General features: G+C 39.0%; 2 protein-coding genes across 2 annotated transcripts; one reads left to right on the top strand and one right to left on the bottom strand.

The window, feature by feature from the left end:
• Positions 1-8,444: 8,444 nt before the first annotated feature.
• LOC134214522 (signal recognition particle 19 kDa protein) lies at positions 8,445-9,177 on the top strand. Its single transcript, XM_062693879.1, has 2 exons — positions 8,445-8,811; positions 8,871-9,177. Exons 1-2 carry the CDS (start codon positions 8,569-8,571, stop codon positions 9,102-9,104), a joined length of 477 nt encoding a protein of 158 aa, XP_062549863.1. The 5' UTR covers positions 8,445-8,568; the 3' UTR covers positions 9,105-9,177.
• Positions 9,178-9,745: 568 nt separating this feature from the next.
• On the bottom strand, positions 9,746-10,330 carry LOC134209023 (uncharacterized). Its single transcript, XM_062685004.1, has 2 exons — positions 9,839-10,330; positions 9,746-9,775 (listed from the first exon to the last, which is right to left on the bottom strand). The coding sequence occupies exons 1-2, from the start codon at positions 10,328-10,330 to the stop codon at positions 9,746-9,748; spliced, it is 522 nt and encodes a 173-aa protein (XP_062540988.1).
• Positions 10,331-20,328: the final 9,998 nt, after the last annotated feature.

Here is a 20,328-nt window from a genome sequence, read left to right as displayed (position 1 = left end):
TGCACGGGGACCAAAATCCGGCGGAAAATTTTCCCGAGGTAAGGTAGCCTTTTGTCTAAAAAAAAAAGATTTCATCTTCAATATAGTCTTTAGCAAACTCATTGTTTTAAATTGCGTTGTTACAAAAAATTATTTGTTTTCTTAAAATATATTTTTTATTTATTCACTCAGCGAACTGGACTACCGAAATTCATAACTGGCGCCTTATAAATCTTCGACTGATTATTCCACCAACAGTGCTTCTTATACGAACACGTGAAAAAATTTAATGTTGTTTATTATTAATATTTCTAATACTTTTTTGCCAAAGCAAGCGCTTAATGACATGTATAAGAAAAAACTTATACATCGCATTAGTCACATACATTCGGAAACTTATACTTTTCATTAACTTATGAATGTTATTAGCTTTTTGATATGGGATCTCTCATTAGGTGGCATATAATGGGTCGTATGAATAAAAAGTAGCAAAACTCAACGCTTGTAGCATCTACTCAAAAATAAAGTCCACAGAGAAAACTACATGTTTGATATGAATAAAAACTTTTTCGAACTTATGGCATATGCTACATTCGAACTTAGCCTTTACTACAGTTTACTACCATTTACTACATGCAGGAACGTCAAAACAAAATAGACCCCATGATGACGATGATGATTTCATCATTTTTTTGCAGCTAATCAACAAAAGACATGTCTGTTTTGTTTGTTTTTCTTAAATTGGACTTCTATTTTCAAGAACAAAGCCGATTCGCTTCGATTCTGATGAATAATTTGCATTTTTAACATGAGTAGCAACGTCTTGAGCAGACTACAAGAAATCAGTAGTAAACTCTTCTTTTATTCATACCGAAACAGTTGTTTGTAGTATGTTCGAAATGTGTAGTGTAGTAAAGTCTCTTTTATTCATACGAACATGTTCCACAAGTGACGTTTACTACTCAAAATGTAGTAAACTCGAACTTACTACTTTTTATTCATACGACCCAATGAAGAGTATAAGTATTTTCGAATGGTTTTTTGCCATAACATATAAGGTTATTTTTTTACGTGAAGTAACCTTCCCGAGTATTCAAGCGTCGATGGGCGTGTGGGCGCGTCGGCCTCCCGACCCCGACGTCCATGGTTCGAACCCAGTCTGCCGCACTTAATGAAAATCATCAGCTTTTTTTTAAATGAAAATCATCATTCATAAGGCAACATATTGAAATTCATACCGATTCTTTGTGGCAAATATTAATAAGGCGTTTGATTGAAAATCATACGTCCATTTTCCTCAGTGTTCGGGCGGTATTTGTCTGTTGATCTGAGATGAGATAAGACAACTCAGAGCTGAATGCCCTCGCACAACTTCTCCTCGATTCACACGACGGGCACTTCCAGTGTGACCATCTTGTTTTAACAAACTGAAAATTATCAAGGCGCACACATTTCAACCAATAATTATCGAATGTTGAGCTGTTGACCTACATTACCTGATTGCAATTCTGTATACGATGAACACATATTTTTTTCATTCCATTTCGCGTTTAAATTAGCAATACAAAAGTGAATTCGTGTTTACTTGCATCTTTCAAAATTGAAGTTGAAAAATCCCCGACTACTAGCAACACCGCGAAAGTAATAACAAAGCACCCGACTGCAAAATAAAGCAACGCTGCGCTTGCCGGCGTCTGTCAAATCGCCCAATAAAAATTGGCCTTTTTTGACAGGCAAACGGTTTCAAAAAGGAACAGTGAGATGACTAAAGGCCGGAGCACAAAGGATACGTTGCGTTTGGGTTTGAGTTTGCGTTTTGTTATCCGTTTGATACGTTTTGTACTAAAATACAAAACGCACGTCAAACGGATAAGCAACCCACAATGCATACGGTTTTTGACAGTTGAGCAGTTAACATTTTTTGTCGCTATTGGGTTCCAAATAAGTTATTACGGAATGGATATATGTATCTCTGGCGCTCGAGATTTTGAGCTTATATTTATTTAGACAAGTTATTAAAGTATTCAGAAAATTTGGAGAAGAATTAAAACTGAATTTTTGGACATTGGAGGATGGAGGTTAATTAAAAATCGTGATTAATTCATGTGTGTCCTAGGCAAGTTTCCCCACAAGTCATTCCAGGAATTTCTTGAGAAATTCCTCCGCAAGCTCCTCCAGGAATTCCTTCATGAAATCCTCCTAGACTTCCTCCGAAAGTACCTCAAGATATTCGTCTGACGCTTTCTCCAGAAATCCCTTCGGCAGTTTCTCCAGGAGATTCTCCACAAAATCCTCCAGAAATTCCTCCGAGAATTTATCCACAAGTTTCTCCGTTAATTCTTCTAGAAGTTCCTCTAAAAATTACTCTGGAAGTGCCTCCAGGAATTCCTCTAGAAATGCCTACAAAATTTCCTCCGAAAGTTTCTACAGGATATCCTTCAGAAATTTCCTCATGAATTATAAAAAGTTTATTTAAAAAATTCTTCGGAATTTTTTTCAAGAATACCTCGGGAAGTTTCTCCAAGAATTTCTTTGGAAGTTTCTTCAGAAATTTTTCCAAAAAATACTCAAAAAAATTCCTTAATAAGTTTCTATAGGGAGTCCTCTAGAAATGTCTACAGGAATTCCTTCGGAAGTTATTACCAAAAATCATTCGGAAAATCCTCCGAAAAATCCACTAGGAATACCTTCAGGAAGTGCTCCGGAAGTTCCTCTAGGAATTGCTTTGGAAGCTTCTCCAGAATTTTTCCGGAAGTTCCTACAGGAATTGCTCCCGAAGCTGCCCCAGGCATTCCTCCAGAAGATTCTCCAGCAGTTCCCCAAGTTTCTTCAGTAATTCCCCACAAGTACCTCCAGAAATTCCCCAGAAATTCCTCAAACATTAACTTCGGAAGTTTTTATAAAGCATTCTTCAGAAATATTCGGAAGTTCCTCCGGAAATTCCTCCGAAAATTCCTCCAGAAGTTCCTCCGTAAGTTATTCCAGGAATTCCTCCAGAAATTCATAAAAATACAAAAAATCATCAGGAAAATCTTCCGAAAATTCCTATAAAAAATCTTCCGGGAGACCCTCCAGGAATTCCCTTGGAACTGCCTCCAAGAATTCCCCCAGAAATTCTTCAAACATTTCCTTCGGAAGTTTCTCCAGCAGTCACAAACCCCCCCCCACCCCCATCTAACCCAACAAAGTTTCTCCAGGAATTCCCCCAGAAATTCCACAAACAATAACTTCGGAAGTTTTTATAAAGAATCCTACAGAAATTTTCGGAAGTTCCTCCAGGAATTCCTCCGTAAATTCCCCCAGAAGTTCTTCCACGCATTTCTCTAGAAATTCCTCATAAATTTATTCCGAAGTTTCTACAGGGAATCGTCCAAAAATTTTTACAGAAATTCTTTCGGAAATTTCTACAAAAAATCATTCGGGAAATGCTCTGAAAATTCCTCTGATAAATCATCCGGAAGTTCCTCCAGGAATTCCTCCGGAAGTTCCTCCAGGAATTCCTCCGGAAGTTCCTTCAAGAATTCCTCCGGAAGTTCCTACAGGAATTCCTCCGGAAGTTCCTACAGGAATTCCTCCGGAAGTTCCTACAGGAATTCCTCCGGAAGTTCCTACAGGAATTCCTCCGGAAGTTCCTCCAGCAATTCCTCCGGAAGTTCCTCCGGAAGTTCCTCCAGGAATTCCTCCGGAAGTTCCTCCAGGAATTCCTCCGGAAGTTCCTCCAGGAATCCCTCCGGAAGTTCCTCCAGGAATTCCTCCAGAAGTTCCTCCGGAAGTTCCTCCAGCAATTCCTCCGGAAGTTCCTCCAGGAGTTCCTCCAGGAATTCCTCCGGAAGTTCCTCCAGGATTTCCTCCGGAAGTTCCTCCAGGAATTCCTCCGGAAGTTCCTCCGGAAATTCCTCCAGAAATTCCTCCGGAAGTTCCTCCAGGAATTCCTCTGGAAGTTCCTCCAGGAATTCCTCTGGAAGTTCCTCCAGGAATTCCTCTGGAAGTTCCTCCAGGAATTCCTTTGAAAGTTCCTCCAGGAATTTCTCCAGAAACTCTTCCAGGAATTCCTTTGGAAGTTCCTCCAGGAATTCCTCCGGAAACTCTTCCAGGAATTCCTTCGGAAGCTCCTCCAGGAATTCCTCCGGAAATTCCATGAGGAATTCATCCGGAAGTTCCTCCAGGAATCCCTCCGGAAGTTCCTCCAGGAATTCCTCCAGAAGTTCCTCCGGAAGTTCCTCCAGCAATTCCTCCGTAAGTTCCTCCAGGAGTTCCTCCAGGAATTCCTCCGGAAGTTCCTCCAGGAGTTCCTCCGGAAGTTCCTCCAGGAGTTCCTCCGGAAGTTCCTCCAGGAGTTCCTCCGGAAGTTCCTCCAGGAATTCCTCCGGAAGTTCCTCCAGGAATTTCTCGGGAAGTTCCTCCAGGAATTCCTCCGGAAGTTCCTCCGGAAGTTCCTCCAGAAATTCCTCCGGAAGTTCCTCCAGGAATTCCTCTGGAAGTTCCTCCAGGAATTCCTCTGGAAGTTCCTCCAGGAATTCTTCTGGAAGTTCCTACAGGAATTCCTCTGGAAGTTCCTCCAGGAATTCCTCTGGAAGTTCCTCCAGGAATTCCTCTGGAAGTTCCTCCAGGAATTCCTTTGAAAGTTCCTCCAGGAATTCCTCCAGAAACTCTTCCAGGAATTCCTTCGGAAGTTCCTCCAGGAATTCCTCCGGAAACTCTTCCAGGAATTCCTTCGGAAGCTCCTCCAGGAATTCCTCCGGAAGTTCCATGAGGAATTCATCCGGAAGTTCCTCCAGGAATTCATCCGGAAGTTCCTCCAGGAATTCATCCGGAAGTTCCTCCAGGAATTCCTCCGGAAGTTCCTAAAGGAATTTCTCCGAAAGTTCTTTCTGGAATTTCTCTGAACTTTCTTTCAGGAATTTCTACGGAAAATTCCTCCAGTAGTTCCTTCGAAAGTGTTTCCAGGAATTCCTAGGAAAGTTCCTTCAGGAATTCCCGGGAATGTTCCTTCAGGAATTGTTCAGGAAGTTCCTGCATGAAAACCTCCGCAAATTTCTGCTGGAACTCAGCAAGATCCTCCAGCAGTTCCTCCGGTAGTTCCTTCAGCAATTCCTCCGGAAGTTCCTCCAGCAATTCCCCCGGAAGTTCCTCCAGCAATTCCTCCGGAAGTTTCTCCAGCAATTCCTCCGGAAGTTCCTCCAGCAATTCCTCCGCGAATTCCTCCAGAAATTTCTCCGGAAGTTCCTTCATGAATTTCTCCGGAAGTTCCTCCAGGAGTTCCTTCGGATGTTTCTCCAGAAATTCCCCGGGAAGTTCATTCAGGAATTTTTCGGGTAGTTCCTTCAAGAATTCCTCCGAAAGTTTCTTCAGTACATCCTCCGGAAGTTCCTTCAGAAAATCCTCCGCAAGTTCCTTCAGAAATTCCTCCGGAAGTTCCTTCAATAATTCTTCCGGAAGTTCCTTCGGATATTCCTTGAGGAATTTCTGGAGAAACTTGCGGAGTAATTCGAGGATTCCCTATAGAAACTTCCGGAGGTATTCCTGAAAGAACTTCCGGAGGAATTCCTGTAAAAACTTCGGAAAGAATTCCTGGAGGAACTTTCAAAAGAATTTTTGGGGTAACTTTCCTCAGGAATTCCTGGAGGAATTTCCGAAGGAATTCCTGGAAGAACTTCTGAAGGAATTCCTGGAAGAACTTCTGAAAGAGTTCCTGAAGGAACTTCCGGAGGAATTCCTGGAGGAACTTCCGGAAGAATTCCTGGAGGAACTTCCGGAAGAATTCCTGGAAGAACTTCCGGAGGAAATCCTGGAGGAACTTCCGGAGGAACTTACGGAGGAATTCCTGAAGGATTTTCCAGAGAAATTCCCGGAGGAACTTCCGGAGGAATTCCTGAAGGAACTTCCGGAGAAATTCCTGAAGGAACTTCCGGAGGAATTCCTGGAGGAATTGCTGGTGGAACTTCCGGAGGAATTGCTGGAGAAACTTCCGGAGGAATTGCTGGAGGAACTTCCGGAGGAATGGCTGGAGGAGCTTCCGGAGGAATCGCTGGAGGAAATTTCGGAGGAATTGCTGGAGGAACTTTCGGAGGAATTCCTCATGGCACTTCCGGAGGAATCGCTGGAAGAACTTCCGAAGGAATTGCTGGAGGAACTTCCGGAGGAATTCCTGGAGGAACTTCCGGAGGAATTCCTGGAGGAACTTCCGGAGGAATTCCTGGAGGAACTTCCGGAGGAATTCCTGGAGGAACTCCCGGAGGAATTGCTGGAGGAACTTCCGAAGGAATTCCAGGAGGAATTGCTGGAGGAACTTCCGGAGGAATTGCTGGAGAACCTCCGGAGGAATTGCTGGAGGTACTTTCGGAGAAATTCCTGGAGGAACTGCAGGAGGAATTTTTGAAAGATTTTACAATGGATTTTTTGTAGAAACTTCCGAAAGAATTCCTGTAGAATTTTTTTGGAGGATCCCCTATGAAAACACCCTAAGGAAATTTTTAAGGAATTTTTGGAGGAATTCCTGGAGGAGCTTCCGGGGGAATCCCTGGTGGAATTTCTGGGGAAATTCCTGGACGAACTTCCAGGGAATTACCTGGAGGATCTTCGGGCGGAACTCCTGGAGGAACTCGAGGAGGAATTATTGGAGGAATTTCCAGAATAATTTTGGAGGACCTTCTGGAAGAATGTTCGAAGGAACTTCTGGAGAAATTCTTGGAAGCACTTCCGGAGGAATTCCTGGAGGCACTTTAAATTCCTTACGATTCACCTTTTGAATTTCTTGCTATTTCCAATGGAAATTTAAAAAAAATGTCTTGTGAAACTTCCTTGGAATTTCCGTTGAAATATCTTTCAATCTTCAATGAACATTCGTTAAAATTTCCAATTGAAATTTTCTTCCGTTTTTTTATGGAAATTCCCAAGAAAATTCCTCACGGTTTCCCATGCCAACCTCTTAATGTTTCCCATGAGAAACGCTAACAGTTTTCATAATAACTCCTTGCCAGTCCTTTTGGTAATTTGTTACAATTTCCCATTGATGTTCTTAACAATTTTCCATGAAATTTCCTAACAGTTTCTAATTGAATTTTCTTACAATTACGTTCACAATTTGCCATGGAAATTTCTTTGAATTGCCCTATGAAACTTTTAACAATTTACTGTTGATATTCCCAACAGTTTCTCATGGATATTCCTTACAAATTCTCATAATAATTCTTTAGATTTCCCCATTTAAATTCGTCACAAATTTACTAGCACTTTGCCAATTGAAATCCCTCAAGTGTTCTTATAGAAATTCCTCTAGAAATTTCAATCGAAATTTCATACAATTCTCCATGGTTTCTCATGGAAGTTCCTCTCTGTTCATGGTTTTCCATGGACATTTCTCAAATTTTTTCATGAAAAATCCCATAACGTTTTCTCATGGAAATTCCTAACAACTTTACATAAAAATCCCATATAATTTTCCTTAGAAATTCCTTTCTATTTTCAATAGAGATCCCGTGTAATTTGCCATTGGTATTATTTAAATAATTTCTATGGAAATTTCATACAATTTCCTATGGAAATTCCTAACAATTTTCGATGGAAATCCCTATTAGATGCTAATGGAAATTTCTCTCAAATGCCCGAAGAAATTCCTTCCATTTCCTGTTTAAATTCCTCGCAATTTCGTATGGAAGTTCCTTACAATTTCCCCTGAAAAATACTTACAATATTTTCACGAACAATTCATACAATTTCCCAGGAAATTTCCTTAAAGTTTTCCGAGGATATTCTTTTGAATTACACGTTGAAACTCTTTATAATTTCCATAGAAACATACTTACTTTTCCCATAGAAATTCAACATATTTATTTAAGTTTTATCTCCTTGAAATTTTCAATGGAAATTCCTTGCAATTTCCAGTGGAAGTAAAAATGAATCATCATTTTCTCGTGATTTGTTTATTTTTTGACGCAAACCTGTCCGCAAAGTTTGAGATTGTTCAAATGGTGCGGACAGGTTTGCGGTTTACTTTGCGTTTAGTACAATCCGCAAACTCATTCCGGATGCATTGTGCGTTGCTACGTTTGACTGCATGTATTCAAACTAGCTGTCAAATTTCCGGATTACCTTCCGGATCCATTGTGCGCCGGCCTTAAGTCTTATCTCATCTCAGCTGTTGATGAGATGGATACTTTTTGTCAGCTTATTTTTTCCAGTGTAATTTTTCAAAACTTGAAAAACATCGTCGATCAGCAGCATCATTGTTTATGACAAAAGATATTTTAGTTACTAGATAAAGATTGTCGCTACTGTTCCCTTTGTTCTGCTGTCCGAAACATGTGTGGTACATACCTGTCAAATCGTATGGATTTTCCTTCTTTGACATTTAGCTCCCCTATCCTCGCCAGCAAAAGATGTTTCGGACAGCGACGACAGCGACAATCTTTATCTAGTAACTAAAATATCTTTTTTTATGACGATGATGTGATGATTGATATTTTGACAGTTAAGCTCAAACGTGTCAGAAAATTTTGTTTTCGTTTCGCACTACATCAGAACAGTATCCTCTTAGAAATTAAATTGTGCTGTAAAAGTTGAGAATAAATCCGTAAACTATTGTGCACGATGGCAGCCGCACCTGCTCCGATGCGTCCGTGGAATCCGGCATTCCAGCACGCTGACCGGGAACGGTGGGTCTGCATCTATCCGGCGTACATCAACAAGAAGAAAACTCGCCAGGAGGGTCGCCGTATCGCGAAGGACCAGTGCGTCGATAATCCGTCCTTCCAGGAGATCCGGGACGTGATGCATTCGCTGAACCTGAACGTCATCGTCGAGAATAAGCAGTACTCGCGGGAGAAGAGCAAGGTAAGCGGTTTGGCTTGAATTGGTTTGTTAAAAAAAAATACTTGACTATTTTTTCCTAGGAACTGGCTTATCGCGGCCGGATTCGTGTTCAGCTGCGAAACAACGACGGTAGTCCTATCCTGAAGGACTACCCAAGCCGTGACAGTTTATTGTTCTTTTTGGGTAAGATGATTCCGCAGCTGAAAACTCGTCAGGGTAAACCGGCCGAACCACAAGCGCAGGCTGGCAGTTCCGGTGGAGGTGGCGGAGGTGGAGGACAGTCGCACAAGAAAGGTAAGGGAAAGCGACGGTAGGGCGGTTCAGTTGTTTGTTTCGATGTGCTTTGGGTATTTAAAATATGTGCAAATGCAGTTCGGTTTTCTTGGACGCGACTGGAATTCAATTATTTAGAAAGAATCGCCTTGAACTATTCAATTTCTATATCTAGTTGTTAAAAATAAGGGTACGCTATCCACTGAATAGATCGCAGTCTTTGAAAGGACTAAGTCGAGTCAAAAATATCAGATCTGCGTGCATGATTTAGTATTTAGTATGTACATTATTTGGATTAATTATTGTATGGACTCCATGCTCTAGAATTGAATTTTGTTTTTATATAATTCGTTGCTGCTATCGGTTTCTTCCTATAGGAATAAAATTTGTGCAACTGTTGAACTTCCAATCAATTGTTGCCTTTCTTGTGAAAAAGATTGCTTAGAAAACAAGAGAGTTGATGCCCGAACAAGTAAAGCATTCTGACCACACGGTCAGGCAATCACGAAAAAAGGGTAGATGAATATGCCATTGGAAAGATATAAAACGTATGGTTTCTTGTTGCAGTTCAGTAGAGACGTTGAACGTGCAGGGAAGCACAAATAGTTAGCAAATGTGTTGTTATTTTATGAAAACAAATCAACTTTATTAATATGTACTTAATTTAAAATTTTATCTTCTACTATAATCTATTGGTGAATATTGGTGGTAACTGAAAAGTACGAGAATATTGAAATTGGTAATCATTCTGGACCCGAATCTATATGATACTTACCAGGTTCGGAAGAAGCAGAGGCCACTGTAGTAAGGGTAGTATTGGCCTCCTGTTAGGATCGATCGTAGGCCGTGGTGGTAGAGGCGGTCGAGTTCCTCTACTGGGCCGACTGGGTCGGCTGGGTGGTCCTGGCGGTCTGGGCGGGCCAGGTGGCCTGGGAGGACCGGGCGGTCTGGGTGGACCGGGTGGCCTAGGTGGGCCAGGTGGGCCAGGTGGACCAGGTGGTTTGGGCGGTCCGGGCGGACCGGGTAGCCTGGGTGGCGGTCGTTTCCAACCTCGAAGTGTCGTAGTTTCCGGTGGTGGTGTGGTCGTAGTCGTCGTTGTGGTAGTCGTAGTCGGTTCCGGAGTAGTTGTGGTGAATTTCAGTCTACGTGGCTTCGGGGGCCGCCGAGGGAGACTGTTGAGATTGGGTTTACATTCTCCTTGGTCCAATATGAAGGCAAACGTTGCAAATAGCCCCAAAAGAAGCCAAATTTGTCGAATGCACCGCATGTCGGTTGGTGTTGAAGGAGTACTGACTGGACACTTCGTTGGATTTTCGCTCCTACATAAACCTAATTCTTATCGCACGTGTTATTTAGACTGTTGCGACATTCGATAAGCTGATTGTTGGTTTTGCGTAAACTTATGCTGCGTAGAAAGCAGCTGGTTTTCTGTTTACCTTGATATCACTGACCTTTCTATTTTGTTTTTTTTTTTTGCTAAAGACGTTATGCAACTTGAAACCAGACAAACAAGTTGAATTGCAATGCGATTCATTTTATATGCGCATCACAATATTTATAAGCTTTTTTTTCAATTAAAGAAATCTGGGTGAATGTTCTTGACAGTGGGAAAAAAATCTACATTTTTTTCTCAGAAATTGCTGCAATGCATTAAATGAACCCAAAATAGATGTGAATTGATAAAATTGTGGAATCTATCCTTCTAAAGTGATATTTTGACCTCTCTTTGACCCTTTAAGGAAATAATACGAATAGGCTGACCGATTTGCAAGATTTTCAATCGATTTGTCTTGGGTTCATATAAAAAAACCGAGATTAATCAACCTAGCGGTGACGATGACTTTCTCGATTCGATTCCTTGGTTTTGCCTTAGTGTAATACACGTCATAAATTGCCTACATTACGGCTCTTGCAAACGCTGTGAGGCAAATCAACCACCATCCGCATATGGTTCAACGCACCATTTTCTTCTTAACTTTTGAACGCAATGATCGATCGTGATTATATTCAATAATGATCAACGAGGGTGTCCCCCGTCGAATGCAACTTGTTGCGAGAAAATCGGTTAAGAATTACTTAATGAAAAAGTGGCTAATGTTTTTCGGTTTTCGTGTGCACACACACACACACACACACACACACATACGCACAAACATACATATACAAGTTATGCTGTCTTCACTATGGATAGCATAAAAAAATAATTTTATTATCGATTATACTTAAGTTTAACACATCACACTTAGAACTGATTCACTTTTTGCGTTTCACTTGCTTTTATAATATAAAACTGCTGCAATTGCGAATTCCGTGGTGGCATGACTCTGGCTTGACATCGTTACTATGGCGGATGAATATTGCGAACCTCATCGGTTTCGTTTTCGCGCGTGTAACAGGCTGGATGGATGTTGGTGTTGTTGCTATGGGCCTAGGTGGCGGGGACCAACATAACGTCTCCCCTCTTAGTGTCGAGCGTCTTCGGTTGACCTGTTTGATCCTTTCGTAAGGATGAATCTGGGTTCTGGAATGATCGATTTTGCCAGAAAGGTGACTTCATCTGTCGGGGGGTTGTTTGGTGTTCTTTTCTGACTGTTATCCAATGGGCTGATTTTGCTTTTCCTGTCGGAGATCTGTAAGGTGACTATGTCTTCCTTCTGGTTTTGATGAGGCTGGTTATTAGCCTTGGTTTTGTATCTATGAATACAGAAAATGATTAGTGGTATAAGGATGATGGAGGCAATGGCTGTTCCACCAAGTGTCTGGGAGCTGATCATGTGTAGTCTTAGTCGTTGAATTTCTTGTAAGTTATTGAAGTTTAACTGCTGTATTTCTTCAATGTCTATTTTTTGTTTGATGACTTCTATCTCCTTACCGAAGATGGGTGTGAGGTACTCATGTTGGTTTATCATGTTCATATGGCTTTTGAACGTGAGATTCTGCACCGTGACTGTACAATTACCTGTTTCAATAACAGTAGGTACCGAGATAATTCGTGATGCTCCGCATGAATCGAATACGTGTGTTGATTTATAGGTGTCGAATTGTTCCAGTGTTGACCTCTTTGATAATTGGCTCGTCTGGTTGTTTACTCATTGGACATTTTGCTTTCTGGTTCGTTAGGATGTTGAAGATACATTCATTATTGACCGGAATGTTATTATTGCAAATGAAGCACCTCTCTTTCTGTTCATAAAATGTTCGTTGGTAGTTAGCCACATAGCGAATACTTGTGTTGATTCTGGTTCCGTTTACGTTGACGGGTTCTAGTTGTATCAAGCCATACTCTCTCGATTCGACGATTGGAAGTTTTACAATTTTAATAACATGATTGTTTTGCAAAGATACAATGGATTGCACAAACTTATAAATTTCATCATCAAATTTGACAGTTATCTGTTGTTCTACGAGAAAATTCCAAATATAATCTTTTTCATCTGTGCTGAGAATATTTTTGTTTAGGTGATTTGATCTAGAGAAGGCTATCTGTTCTTCAAGGTCTTTATCAGAATGTCTATGTTCAGAATTAGGTTTATGAACTCAAGGTCTTTTCTAAATTCAATATTTTGAAGCTGTATTTGCTCTTTGATTAGTCTGAGGGTTTTCGAAACTTTATTAATGGTTGATTGTAAAAGATTATTAATCTTGACTTGTTTTATTTGGTTATCTAGAATTTTGTTGCTATTTCCTTCCATTGTTTCTAAGTTTTGATTAAAATCTAAATCTTCCTGGTCGGGGTTTCCTGCTATAAATTTTATAACTTTTCCTAATACGATGACAAGCCCTCTCTTAGATCGTTTTGGATAAAATCCTGCCAATTTTCCGTAAGCTTTCCTAATTGAAAACAATATTCCTAGGTTTGAAGCCAGTTGAATGAATTGTATCGTTGTAGATATCTACTAAAACGTTAATTTTATCATAAAACTCGAGATTTCTATGTTTTGTGTTTAGGGTCCTGTAAAGCTCAATCAACGTCGAATGGAATCTTTCGGAAAACATGTTAAGGATCTGAAGGCAGTCGGACGTTTTCATTGAGGGCAGTGTAAAAAAGTTAAAGTAAAGGGTGTTATTCAAGCGAACAATTGTGGAGTATTGGTTGTTTGGTGAAAGTGAGCCCCGGCATAATCGTGGAGTCCGGAATAAGGCCGAAAAGTGCACACTGGCAGTGGCTGGAAGATTTGGAAATTTCGAATTGAGAAACAGACGCCACCATATTTTTCACGTTTGCTTCGGGGATTTGCAGTTGCTTTCTCTTTCTAGCGCGCGTGAGAAAATTGTGATTCGGTCTCATCGGGAGAACTACGCATCCCTGAAAATATCTTGATTGTGTGCGAGAGGGTTAACTGTGTGACGGCGGGACTTAGAACAAGGGCTGCCAAACGGTTGGTCGCGCAGTTATATGAAACGACATCAGAGCATCATACAGAAACGGCATGTACCCAGCGAATATTCAATCTGCATTATTCCAGGTATAAACGGAGGTTGTGGAAGGATATTGGCACGAAGGTAAGAATCAGGCGGAGTTGAATATGAGGTCCCGTTCGTACACACAAAAAACAAACATGGTTTAACAGAATATTTTGCACTTTCTTATTGAAAAGTGCTAAGTTTTCTTAAAATTAAAAATTAAATGAGACTCATTAAAAATATCTTTTTCATTTGAAAGTTATTTTTATTCGGTTCCTAATGATAAATTAAAAGTTCTCACATTCAACCTTAAAATTGTTTTACTGTCAACACACCAAACGGAAAGGAAAGAAGACGCCATGCTATTTATCTCATCTATCCTTTCTTTTTCTTCTCGTTTATGACAACGTCAATAAAAACAAAACAGCAGTGAGGACGAGGAAGCCAGCCGCCACGGACATTGCTTCCGATTGTGTGGTGGGTAGTAAGTGATTACTATTGTTTGCTGTGAAACTTATATATTTATTTATGATGGAATCAACAGGTAAGTAATATTTTTTATTTTTTCGAAATGGTTCAGTACCGGGTATCAGTGTGTACTGATTCTTACCACAGAACATCGGCACCCAATTCCGCCGCATATGTAGCGTGAAAGGAGTTTGGTACTGATTTTTTACATCAGGATAAATCATGACGATCCTTATGCGAGACTTTCTCTTTTTCTTACAGATTCGGATCGGCATTCTGACTTGCAGAAACACTGTTTCGTTAAAAAATTTAACTCCAAAAGTGGCTGGAATCACTTTTGTTGAAGCCTAGAAGGTAGTCTACAGCTGCTATTCGTACTTAGATTATCAACACGACCTTTCGAGGACATATTGTGATGTGTGAGAATTCAAACCAACCCAAGTTTAGTAAATAATAAGTTTAAAATATACGTAAAATGAAATAAATTTTAAAATGGATTTAATTAAATTCCAAAAGAAATCATAAATAGAGGAATGGGAAGAACTTTTCAGGGGAAAATAAAACTTAATTTTAAATTAAAAATAATGAACTTTTAATTCAGTAACAGTAACAGCCAAATGCGACTATTTTGATTTGACAGTTCCACCATATTATTTTAAAAGTTTTGTACTTTTATTTTCAACCACTTTTGGAACATGGATGTAACAAAAGTGTTTGTACTTTTTTCATAAGCATACGGAACTCTCTACGAAAAAGAACCAACGCAACTTTTTATTTTAACCAACGTATTTTTTAATTTGATAAATGATTTTTCTTTCTGTGTACCATCATGGTTTCATTTGAACCTTAAAGATAACAGTACAAATGGACGACGCTTATAAACTTGGTGAGTCCATACATTTATATATAAAATCAATATTCCTATTAATTATAACAAATGGGCTAGACAAATTTCTGAAAATTATATACAGCCCCAAAATAATGTGATTTCAATAATTTGCCATTAAAATCTACTACCCATACATTAAAAACAATAATGGCAACCATGCTACGATATTCTCTAGTCATTCGCGAGCGAGAGAGAGGGGGCTGCTCATTAATACAAAAACATAGATAAGCGACTTTGTAGAGCCGTATATGTCCTTGGATTTTTTCTTTTGCGCATGTCTTTCTCTTTCATAGTGAGATTCTTCATTAAGCGTTTCCGTACTGGAGCAGAGTCGCATCAAAGTACTGGTGCCATTACCATTAGGGTCTCGCCGACATTTCTCACCAACACGAACGCAGGTTCGTGGTTGCAAACAATCCCATTTGATTTTGCCGTGACAGCTGCTCGTGGTTGCAAACAAACCGAGTAAAAGTGTGAGTGAAACGTGCGTGTACGTACACGATCGCTGAAAGCCTAAGGGTGCGGCCAGAGTAGACGCGAAGTGCGATGCGAAGCGAAGCGTCCATACGATTTGACAGCTCCTTATTTTTGATTGTTATTCCCTTGCGTACAATTTTCGCGCGGCGTCGCGTAGACGCGTCTACTCTGGCAGGCACCTAATACGTTTGTGTTGACATCGGGAGGCTTCTTTAATGGTGGAATTTACTTCGCTCAACCGCTTTGCATGTGAAGCGTTCTGGTGTTGGATCGTTCTTCTCTTCCGGGCGCACGGAGGATTGAGCTTGCTTTCATGCGGAGGCGCTTTCGTGTGGGAGCGGATCCCATATTCAGGTGTGCTTGGGTGGGATGGTTCAGCTTCGGATGGGTTTACGAGCACGATTGGAAGCGCTAAACGAATGCTTGCTGACGACTGATTAGTCCCGTTTGGAGAGCGGCTTGAAGTTGCTCAGTGTTATTATATCCCGCACCCGCTCGTTTACATCTACACGCTAACATTCACCTACTCGGTGACTGAGTGAGGTTGTGTTGCTCTCTCTTTCTATCTCGCGGAGGTTTTGCTCGGTTTTGTTCCCGTCGGAAGCAGGACAACTCAAAACTATGAGTGTTCCTGCTTTTGACGGAAGTTGAGTAGAATTTCCGTGGTGGGGAGGGGATGGCGGGGCAGTTTTGCTCGGTCGCTGGGTGGGTGAAAGTTAGAGTGTACCACATCTACAGACAAAAAGAATGAGCGGATGGAGGAGGGTCCGAGCGGCTTTGGGCTGGTCTTTGAACGGGACTATTGCCTTTCTCTTTCACGCGCGTGGTTCGGTGGGAGCCGCTTTCATGGAGCGTGCCCCGATGAAAACGATAGCACCATCCTCCTGCGTGCTTGTGTGGGAGTATTGTATGCTGCCATACACTATTAAAAGGAACTATATTTTTAATTATATATTTTCATATTTTTATTTATATATTTTTCAAATATGTATTCATATTATCACGTTCTCTTTTTATCATGTATTCATATTTTCCTTAGTTCATATTTTTATATTCTCATATTATCTTGTTTTATATATTTTTGTTTCATCGTGCTTTCATATTTTCATATATTTATGTTTTCATTTATTTATATTTTCACATATCTTTATTTTCATATTTTTTAATTTTCATATATTCATATTTTCATATATTTATATTTTTATATATTTATTTTTTCATATACATTTATATTTTCATATTTTCATACTCTTGTTTTCTCAGATTTTTATTTTCATAGCATGTATATATAATAGTGTGAAAGTGTGAAGTTATTTTCATATTTTATACTCTCTTATGCTTTCAGGTGCTATATTCTTATAACTTTGCTTGTATAAATGTTTATATTTCATGTTTCATATGTTATATATTTTCATATATTCATGATTTATATTTTCATATACCCATATTGTCATATTCTGCTACTTTCATATTTTTATATTTTATTATTTTCAAATTTATATATTTTCATTTTGTTATAGGGTTACCGTACCCTTAGTGGAGGTAGCACCAATAGTGGAGGTAGTGGGGTTTTAATGAGATTTATCATATTTATAGACTTTACGGTGGTTTCAGTTGATGCGTCGTGCTTTAAATATCCTGTTAAATACAGATTTCGCTTGAAAAACTATTGAAAACAATGTCTCATAAGAAACCAATGGATAGCACCACTATAGGAACCAAAATTAATTTTTACCGCCACTAAAGGAACAGTGTACCCATAGTGGTGGTAGCAATCTTTGGTAATTGTTGATATTGAATGACATCTATCTCATTTTTGTTAGCAAATTTATTAGTTTATCTATTGACTAAGATAATAAAGCAGTAAACTTCTCATAATTATCAATTTTTTTAAAATATTTTCTTTTGCGGATCTACTAATACCTCCACTATTGGTACCGTTACCGTCATATGTTTATATTTTCATTCTTTAATATCTATTTTTATTATAAATGTTCATGTTTTTTTATATTTTCATATATTCATTTTCATTCCCTTCATATTGTCATATTTTCTAATATCTATTTTTCCACATTTTCATATAAATTTTTATTAAAAATTTACTAAAACTGGTTCACTAAAAATACAGGAAGATTGAGAGGGCATCATTTACCTAGGTCGTTATTATCTGACAAAACTTTGATAGGTTCGGTGTTATAAAAACGGGAGGAGCTGACAAGATACAAAGAAAGGTAACATTTCCTATACAATAGTAGAAACATATTTATTTTAATAATTTTTTCCATATATTTTTAATGACACTCGGTGACGCTGATTCCTTGAAGCTGAGGTCCTTCGGTCAGGGACACTGTGAACTATTTTTCAAATAATGTAATCCCAATCTAAACATTACTATTCCCTTCTCAGCTGAAACAAGTGTTGCTGGTGAAGTTTATTTCACACCAAGGATCAATTTGCACTCCTCTGATTTTCATAAACTTCAACGTTTTTCTATACTTATTCTTAATATATCCATACTACCATATATTTTAAATAATCTCGCATAAACATTTATAAACAATCATCTTGTCAACGATATACCTAACCAAATGACAATTATTGATCTTCATTTTCAGAAACATTGGGTGCTGACGAAGATTCTGAAGCAGCATCACACTACAAAGTCTAATATTACTACAATTTATTATTTCAGAAATATGCCGCAGATTGCAAAATCAATGCAAAACACAAAACTATCTATCCATATTACATTCAAGAACAAAACATCACCTATTACAATATCACCTCCAACAAAAATATAATATTTACGCTTTTTCGCCAAGAAAAGCACTCCTTAATAACCCATCCAAACTCCAACTCCAGATACCTATGAAGGTCGCGCGAGTTCTCCGCATCTTCTTAAGTAGGTATCTAATCAACACTTCCCACCCAAATCCCCACTGATCGTAAGGACCTGGCCAGGTGTTGAACAAAGGGATCGTTGAATGAAAAACATGCCAAGCCCCAGGCTGTTTTTCTGGCGCATCTAACGTCCCTATCGACAGCCAACCCAGGATAGTGTGCGGTCAGTTATGCTATGCTATGCTATGCTATCAACGTCGAATGGAATCTTTCGACGATTCCGTTTGAATTGCTTGAACTAGCGTGGTGAATTTCAATATCTAAATCTTGCATGAATCCGATAAATTCAATCGATGTCAGGGCCGGTTCCTGATCACAAGTTATAGTTTCGGGTCTGCCAAATATTCTAATGTCCTCCGTGATGGCTCTTTTAAGATCTATGATTGTTCTTGTTTCGAGAGCGATTACGTTTGCGAATTTGGAAAATGCATCAACGATCGTTAACATTTTCTTCCCGTTCATGAAGAAGATGTCGACGTGTATATTTTCAAAAGGTTTTCCTGAAGGGTTGGTTTTGCCTTTCTCGTACAACAAAGTTGTACCAGAAAGGCTTTCATTTCACTCCCAAAACGTACTTTTTATAGAGCGCTTGTAGACCCATAGTATTATATACCATTCGATTCAGCTCGACAAACTGAGCAAATGTCTGTCTGTCCGTGTGTGTGCGTATGTGTGTGCACATTGAAACATTAGCCAATTTTTCTAGTACTAAACCTGAATCGATTTTGCTACAACAAGTTGCATTCGATGGGGAATGTTTTCTTCTTGTTCACTATTGAGTTTCATAATGATGGCACTTCTCAAAAAATAGTAAATATTCAAAGAGTTATGAGACATCATTATTTCGTAACAAATAAGCTATCGATTTTCTAGGTTATGTTCTCCCAAGACACAATTTATTCGAAACCGGCACACTGACAGCATAGAATACACACACGGTTAGAAAAAAGTACCTACTTTTAGGTACTTTTTTTCTCTTGTATTTCCCTCCCACTTCCTTTTGTTGTCATAAAAAGAAGAGCAAAACCACTCAACAATGGCATTAAAGTGTGGGAACCCAACGTTGAGTAAAAGTAAAGTTGAGTGAAATTTACCTAACTTTTGGTTAGTTTCTATTCAAAATTAAGTATATTTTACTTAATATTAAGTGAATTTTATTTAATTTCAAGAAAAAATTACTTAATTTTGGGTTCCCACACTGAACCCCCGATTTGAGTGAAAAGTACCTAATATTAAGTACTTTTTTCTAACCGTGCAGCTTACACGGAAAAAAAAACTTCACAAAGAAACATAGAAACCCATTAATGAGTTAAAAAGTACCTATTTTAAGATTTCATGTATACACTAAAAATTCTCGTTTATTTTTTCAAAATGACCTAAGAAACATATTTTCATGAATGAATTTTAATATTGCGATCAACAGACCAATATGATAGCTTTTGATTGCAGTACACAAATTAATTCATGAATAAAAGGTGACATAATATGTTCTTTTTAAAAGTTAAGCGTCATTTCTGCCATTTCTTTCCCCTACACTCTAAAAAATCATCACGTCATATTCACGTGAAAAATCACGTAACTGATCTGTCTTGAACAAACGACGATTGTTACGTGACGTTAATAATGTTCACCTGAAATTCACGTAACTTGTACTAAAAATCATGGTGAATATGTTTGTATGTACTCGTAAACAATTTAAGTGAGATTGTGTTCGTGTGATTGCAGCTTCGGTATTTGCGGAAAAACAGCATTGTAAACAATCTTCACGTCAGATTTACCTGAAAACAAATATGGTTCTCATCCACCATACTTTTCACGTGAGATTGACTTGACACTCACTTACGAATGAATGACATATAACCTAAACATATTTAGGCTTCGCAGAAGTAAGCGATATTTCAGGTGCAACTAGGCGGGGATTTTGAAAAAAATATCAACGGAAGTCGGATGAAATTTATGAGATTCGTAGTGATATGGCAGAAGACGAAGCTACATGAAGATAGAAATTACAGTTTTCCGATAGCGTTAATTTGAAATGTTATTGATTTTAGTCTTCCAAGGGTGGACTACTTTTTGAATGATTTTACAGCGGAAATAGCAGCAATTTCCTAGAAAGAAACTAGTTT

This window comes from Armigeres subalbatus, chromosome 2 (genome assembly GCF_024139115.2).
Source record: "Armigeres subalbatus isolate Guangzhou_Male chromosome 2, GZ_Asu_2, whole genome shotgun sequence".
Taxonomy (NCBI): Eukaryota; Metazoa; Arthropoda; class Insecta; order Diptera; family Culicidae; genus Armigeres; species Armigeres subalbatus.
The sequence above is the reverse complement of the archived record's forward strand: the minus strand, read 5'-3'. Positions and strand labels throughout refer to the sequence as shown.